This window comes from Athene noctua, chromosome 4, assembly GCF_965140245.1.
Source record: "Athene noctua chromosome 4, bAthNoc1.hap1.1, whole genome shotgun sequence".
Taxonomy (NCBI): domain Eukaryota; kingdom Metazoa; phylum Chordata; class Aves; order Strigiformes; family Strigidae; genus Athene; species Athene noctua.
This window is the reverse complement of record NC_134040.1, coordinates 2,079,305-2,086,821: the sequence shown is the minus strand read 5'-3', so window position 1 is coordinate 2,086,821 and position 7,517 is coordinate 2,079,305. Positions and strand designations below refer to the sequence as shown.

Genomic DNA, 7,517 nt, shown 5'->3' with positions numbered 1-7,517 from the left:
CCCCAAGGGAACATAGCGACCCCAAAAAGGGACATTGCACCCCTAAAGGGGACGCAGCAACCCCAAAGGGGCCGTTGTCCCCGTGCCAACACCCCACCAGCCCATCGGGGCGGCCTGTGTCCCCGCGGCCGAGCGGAACGGACGGTCCCGGCCCCCCCGGGGAGGGGACACGAAGCAGAAGGAGGCAAAAAAACCCCAACCACCCCCCTCACACACGGCGCGTTTGAGGCCGGAGATGGGAGCGATAGAGCAGGGCAGCTCGGCCCCGTCCTATTAACCGAGGTGGCCCCGAACGTCCCTTATCGCGGTGGCATCGAAGCCCCGGGGTCCAGCTCGCCCCGGCGCGGCCCGGCCGTGAGCACCCAAAATGGCACCACCCAGCACCCCGGCGCGGCCGGTTCGGCCTGACCTTGCTTGAGGGGCCGGGGAATGCGGGCTTGGGTGGCGCAAGCGAGGGATTAAGGTTTTTTAGGAGAGGTTTTTAATGGATATTTTTTAGGCGCGGGGCCCCCTTGGGGACGCTGCTGTGTCCCCCCGCCCGGCCGCGGCCTGGGAAATGCTGCGGAATGTGGAACAGGTGGCGGGGGAATAATCCCGGGGGAGGCCGGGAATCGCCGCCCGGGGCTCACGGTCAAGGGCGAAGCGGCCTGGGAGGGCGGGCGGGGGGGTCTCGGGGTGCAGGGGGGGCTCCAGCAGCGAGGGGTGTCCTGCAGACACACCGGCGTGTGCGCGGACACGCGTGAACGGGCACACGGTTCATGCATGGGCGTGGGCATACATGAACGGATGTGGTAGCTCCTGCGGGGGTGTGGACAGGCGTGAACGGGCACACGCGCTTGTGCTCGCACAGGTGTGGACACATGTGGTCATGCGTGGACGTGTGTGGACACACGGGAATGGGCACACGGGCTTGGGTTTGCTCATGGGTGCAAGGGAGTGGACGTGTATGGACACACATGAACGGACACATGTGCACGGACACACGTTCTCACGCTTGTCCATGTGTGCAAGTGCCTGAACATGCACAGACACATCTCAATGGACACACGTGCACACACTTGTATGTGCATGGGCACATGTTCTCATGCTTGCTCATGTGTGCAAGAACATGGGCATGCATGGACACACGTGAGCAGACACACATGCTCATGCCTGAACATGCATGGACACACGTGAATGGACACACATGCTCACGCTTGCACGTGCATGGACACATGTGCTTGCACTCGCCCATGTGTGCAAGTGCATGGACATGCATGGACACACATACATGGACACACAGGCTTGGGTTTGCTCATGGGTGCAAGTGCATGGACGTGCATGGACACACGTGAACGGACACACGTGAACAGACACACGTGCTCACATTTTCATGTGCACGGACACACGTTCTCACGCTTGTCCATGTGTGCAGGTGCCTGAACATGCATGGACACATTTGAATGGACACATGTGCTTATGCTTGCACGTGCATGGACACAGGTTTTCATGCTTGCCCATGTGGGCAAGTACATGGACATGCATGGACACACATGAACAGACACATGTGCTCATGCCTGAACATGCATGGACACATGTGAATGGACACACATGCTTGTGTTTGCCCATGAGGGTGAGTGCATGGACATGCATGAACAGACACACATGCTCGTGCTTGCACGTGTATGAACACAGATGAATGGACACACATGCTCACGTTTGCAAGTGCATAGACACACACATGCTCGTGTTTGTCCACACATGTAAGTGCATGGACGTGCATGGACACACACGCTTGTGCTTGCACATGTATGGACACACATGTTCACGCCTGCATGTGTATGGACACATGTTCTCACGCTTGCCCATGGGTGCAAGGGCATGCACATGCACACGCATGGACACAGATGAACAGACACACGTGCTCGTGCTTGTACGCGCACGCATGCACGGACACACATGGACACGCTTGTACGTGCACGGACACACGCACGGACACACGCACGGACACGTGCGCTTGTACTTGCACACGCGTGGACACACATGAACAGACACAGGCCTCCCGCACGCCGTCCCGCCCGGGGCAGAGTCCCGCGGGGTGGCCCCTGGCGGCTTTGCGGTGGCCACAACTCGCCGCGGGGCCGGTGGGCGTGGCGCGGCCGGTGGGCGTGACGAGGGAGGGCCCCGGGGCGGGGTTATCGCAGGGGGCGGGGCTTGGGGCGGGGCGGGGCGGCCGGCGGCGCTCGCGCTGCGGCCCGGCTGCGGCAGCGGCGGCGGAGCGAGGCCCGGCCCGGCCCGGTTCGGTTCAGTCCGGTTCAGTCCGGTTCTGTCCGGCCCGGCCCGGCGCCGCCTCAGCGTCCCGCCATGGCGCTGCTGCGGGCGGCCGCGCTTCCCGCTGAGGGGTCTCCGGCCTGGCTGCCCACCCACGTCCAGGTGACGGTGGTGCGGGCCCGCGGGCTGCGGTGCAAGGGCGGCGGCAAACCGGGCACCAGCGACGCTTACACCATCATCCAGCTGGGCCGCGAGAAATACAGCACCTCGGTGGCTGAGAAGAGCACCGGCAACCCCGAATGGCGGGATGAGTGCGCCTTCGAGCTGCCCCCCGAGCTGGGTGCCCCGGCGGGCCCGGCCCGCGTCGGGCTGGTGCTCACCGTTATGCACCGGGCCTTGGTGGGCATGGACCGATTCCTGGGCCAGGCCCTGGTGCCCCTGGAGCCCGCCCTGCAGCAGGGCCGCGCGCCCGACGAGCGGTGAGTGGGTCCCGCCGGCCTTCGCCCGACGCCTCTGGGGGTAGAGCAGGGGAGGCCTCCAGGGTGGGTGTCGCCGGGTCCCTGTGAGCCCTAGTAAGGGTGTCACGGGTCTGCGTGAGGCCCAGAATGGGTGTCACAGGGTCCCAGTGTGCCCCAGGATGGGTGTCACGGGTCTGTGTGAGCCCAAGGGTGGGTGTCATGGGGTCCCTGTGTGCCCCAAGAGTGGGCATCATGGGTCCCTGTGTGCCCCAGGATGGGCGTCATGGGTCCCTGTGTGCCCCAGGATGGGCGTCATGGGTCCCTGTGTGCCCCAGGATGGGCGTCATGGGGTCCTTCTGTGCCCCTGTAAGGGTGTCATGGGGTCCCTGCATGCCCCAGGGTGGTGTCATGGGTCTGTGTGAGCTCCCGAATGGGTGTCACAGGGTTCCTGTGTGCCCCAGTGAGGGTGTCATGAGTCCCTGTATGCCCCAGGTGGGCGTCACAAGGTGTCTTTGTGTCCCAGAATGGGCATCGTGGGTCTGTGTGAGCCCCCAGGATGGGTGTGAAGGGGTCCCTGCGTGCCCTGGTAAGGGTGTCGCGGGGTCCCTGTGTGCCTCAGGATGGGTGTCGGGGGGGGTCCCTGTGTGCCCCGTTAAGTGTGTCACGGGTCTGTGTGAGCCCCAGAAAGGGCATCACAGCGGGTGGGGCGTTGTGGGGTCCATGTGTGCCCCAGGAAGGGCGTTGCAGGAGATAGGGTGTGGTCAGGTCTGTGCACACCCCAGGAAAGGGCTGTGCAGGCTGTGGGGTGTCACAGGGTCCCTGCATGCCCCAAGAAGGGTGATGCTGGCAATGAGGAATCATGGGGACCACATGTGCCCCAGGAAGGACAGTGAGGGAGGGGGGGTGTGATGGGGTCTGTGGACACCCCAGGGAGGGTGTCACAGGGTCCGGACGTGCCCCAGGAAGGGCTTGACAGGAGGTCAGCCACCATCACAGGGGCCGTGCGTGCACCAGGAAGGGTGTCACAGGAGATGGGGCATCGCAGGGTCCGTGGGTGCCCTGGGAAGGGTGTCACAGAGGACAGGGTGGCACGGGGTCTGTGTATGACCCAGGAAGGGCGTTGCAGGATACAGGGTATCGCAGGGCCTGTGGATACTCCAGGAAGGGCATCACGGAGGGTAGGGCGTCATGTGTGCTCCAGGAAGGGTGTTGTGAAGGTTGGGGGGGGGTATCTCAGGGTCCTTCTATCCCTCCCCACCACCCCGGGAGGGAGTCGTGGGGTTCAAGGCATCGCAGGATCCTTCCTCCCCCTGGGCAGGGGGCCCAGGGGACACAGGATGCCACCAGGTCCTTCCACATCCCGGGAGGGTCCCCCCCGGGGTCTGTCACTCTCAGGAAGCTGTGGCACAGATACTGGCGGTGGTTTGTCCTTGCGATGGCTTTGCAGCCCCCACACCGGCTCGGGGGGGCCGTCGGCATGACCTCATTTGTCATGGTGCTGCTGCAGGAGGGTCCCCCCAGTTCAGGGAACCGAACCCCAGCCCCGCGTTGCCTCCAGCATATATCGTTGCGTGTGTGGGATTTGCTGTTCTTCCTCCTTCCCCCAGAAGGCTTTAAAACAATAATAATAATGTTTTCTAGCTTTTGCCAGGCAGAGAAATGCAAGAATGTGGATGAAATTCCTTTAGGGAAGAAGGTTTTTTTGAGCTTTGCTTCACGCAGACCCGGCTTGCTGGGTTGCTGCGCGCCTCCGGGAGCGTCCCCGCTGCTCGCGGGCTCCCCGAACCCCAGGAATTCGTCTGGCTCGCTGCCCGGAGCTGCAGGCTTGGAGAGGAGCCTCCCTCGCCCTCCTACCCAGGGCACGGACGGGGAGGCGGCGGCGGGAGCGCCGTGGTTTGGCAGACGGCGCAGTCTCGCTCCCGGAGAGCGGGATTAGCGTGAAAAGGGCTCAGAAAAACTTTTCCTGTGGAGAAACGCAGCGCTTTTGCATCTGCAGCCTGTGGAGACTCCTGCATGCCCTAAAATGGCAGCGTGGGCACAGAGGAGAAGTGACTAACCCCGGAGTTAGTGTCTGAGTGGTTCCCCTCCCACCCCCCGGCGTTTATTTTGCTTTTATTAGCGCTGCCTGGAGAATGGGCGGTGTCGGAGGAGCTGGATCTGAATTCTTTGGGCCTAATTCAAAGCAGCATCGTGGGCAGACTTCAGAACGAGCGAGCCGACCCTCGGCCTTTGGGGTGCGCCGGGAGAGACATGTTGTTTTGGCGCGGGAGGATGTGAAATAACTCTCCGTCCTCGTTGCGGTTTGGGTAATGAGCTTTGTGCCGGGAGCCGGGATAGGAGCCGTGTCTCGAGGAAAGCCATGCTCCTCTTAGCAGAATTTTCAGAAGCTGTGCAAAGCAGGGGGGGGGCCTGCGACAGTTCCAAGAAGGTTTCAGGAGCCTGAGCCCGTGGTCTTGTCTCAAAGGTCTCAGCGTCAGGGACTGTTAATCCCACAGGTGCAATGTCCAACGTGGCTGGACCCCGTCCGTGCTGCCGGTCACCCCGGCGGTACCGTTGCTGCAGCCCGAGGAGGGGATCTGGGCTGGGAGGCAGGAGATCCCCCGAGTTTTTGCTGTCTGTCTCCTTCCCTTCCTGTAGCTTCGCTTGCGTAAGGAAAATTAACTTCCCCTCACGTTGTTGAGGATTGCAAGAGATTTTAAGGCTCTTTATGTTCACTCGTGGCCCCTAATGATGGAAGCGAGCAGAGAAGACGTGACAGAGAGCTCTCACCCTGCGCCCCGAGCATCTCCGCTCGCTTGAACCCCTGAGCTGGAAGGTGTCTGGAGGGTGGGTGGCAGCTCTGCAGTGTGGAAGGGGCTGCAGTTGATTTTCAAAGGGCGTCCTGAGTGCTGGAGCTTGTCCAGCCAGGTGGGAGAAGGGTTGGGGGGGAGCCCCGGAGGTTCTGGCTCTGCAAGCTGCCTCATCTTCCAGCCAACTTGTGATGTTTGGTTCAGCCCCACTGCAAACAACTTTGTTTAGAAGGAAATTGTAGTCCCGGATTAAAAAATAGCAAAACAAACAGGCTCCTTGTGCTCCAGGACTGCACCGCAGAACGTGCCCAGGCCTGGGCAGCGGAGATAACCACTGGCCCCCGCGCCAGGGATGTGTGAGTTGAGCCTGTGCCATATGCTGGTTTTTAGGACCCCACCTTTAGTCCTTGCTTCTGGGCACAAAACAGCTGCCAGTTGGAATGGGACCCTGCTTAAACAACAGCCTTGATTGTCAGCATGTTGACCTTGCTCTCGTTTTCCTGCTGATTTTTGTTGCACGGAAACTTTACCGGCTTTGATTTTTATACTTGTTTTCAGCTTGATGGAAAATGTTCTGTCAAACTTGGACTCTTCTCCAGGAACGAGCTGTCAGCCGGTGTCTGGGGGTGTAATGTCTTGGTCATTTCGTTGTTTTGCCCGAGAGAAAAATAAACTCTTGCGAGTTGCACAAGAGCAGCCTGAGAGCTCTCCTGGCCTTTTTGGGCATCACAAGGCTTGTCCCATGCTCAGCCAGCCTCAAGGTCTGGGGTTGGGAAGCCAAGCAGCAGTGCCCAGCATCATTCCTCCCTTTCTACTTGAGCCGTGTAGTGCTTTTATTTTCCACCTGTGCCTTTTACTGCCCTGCTGATCCCGACGTGCGTCTCCAGACGCGGCACCTTTCTGCATCCAAAAAACCCCTGTGCCCGTGGCCTTGCCTGGGCAGGATGCTCTTGGTCTTCACCTCTCCCTTCCGTGACCTGGTCCTTGCAGCTCTCTGTCCTGCCTCATTTTTTGGGAGCCCAAAGCCCAGCGCTGTCAGCAGGATGAGGCCGTGCAACAAAATATTTGCATGCTGGCTTGGTGACCATCACCGTGTCTGACTGTGACGGTCTGCGGGTGGGCACAGGCTTGCAGGGAGATGTGGTAGTTCAGCGGGGAAGCAGCAGGGTGGTCAGTCCCTCCAAAACGAGAGCTCAGCCCAGCAGAAAAGGGTTTCTTCTGTACTCACAAAGCAGCTATCGTTTCTGCTTCCTGACGTCCAGGAAATGCTATTGCAGTCCCCTGCGGGGGCTTATCCTGCCTTCCCTGCCGCGTGGCAGCGAGCCGGGGAGTCTTACCTCCGCATCCATCCCCGTCAACGCAGCTTCTGGGGAGGGTGGAAATGCCTCCAGCTGCAGCATGATGAGAGCTTCAATCCAACATTTCCCCTTGGCTAAGGTGGTCTGTTGGGTGGGTGGCGTGGTGGGGGCTTGGCCTTTTCAGTTTTTCAGCAGGGGCTTGGTGTTGGGGAGAGCAGGAGATGCATGGTAACACTGCGGGGTTGGACCTTGGACCTCGCTGCGTGGGGGCCGGAAAGGGCCTTGATTTTGCTCCGTGGGCTGCCAGGCCGATGGCAGGGAGGGATGGTGGGCACCTGGAGTTTCCTAGGCTGGGCAAAGGAAAACTCTAATTGTCGTTACCTCTTCTCTCCCCCTTTGAAATATCATTTTCGTTTACTTTCTTTCCTTAAGACCTCACAGCCCCATGGCAAAGGGGAAAGGTTAAAGCCATGAGCCTTCTGGGGAGAAGCTCTGCTGGTTGTGGAAACACCGGGCTGCCAGAGCTCGAGATGTGGAGACTAAAATTCAGGACTTTGCAGCACTGGGATCCTGTGGGTAAGGGGACAGTAAGTGTAGCAGAAGAGTCGTGGTTCCTGGCTCTGGTGTTCTCCTGCAGTGACTTGCAGTTGCTTGCTGGCTGCTGCCTTGGACGAGGAGCAACAACAGCGAGTGGCCTTTGGTGTCTCTGCGACAGGGAACTT

The 7,517-nt window shown here is 60.4% G+C and overlaps 1 protein-coding gene across 4 annotated transcripts in view; it reads left to right on the top strand.

The window, feature by feature from the left end:
* The first annotated feature begins 2,219 nt into the window (after positions 1 to 2,219).
* Positions 2,220 to 7,517, top strand: part of RAB11FIP5 (RAB11 family interacting protein 5) — a 46,122-nt gene continuing 40,824 nt past the window's right edge. For all 4 annotated transcript variants that reach the window (XM_074904243.1, XM_074904241.1, XM_074904240.1 and 1 more), the window contains exon 1: positions 2,220 to 2,729. In XM_074904243.1, coding sequence (XP_074760344.1) covers positions 2,344 to 2,729 — 386 coding nt within the window. In that variant the 5' untranslated portion in view covers positions 2,220 to 2,343. The remainder of the gene's footprint in view (positions 2,730 to 7,517) is intronic.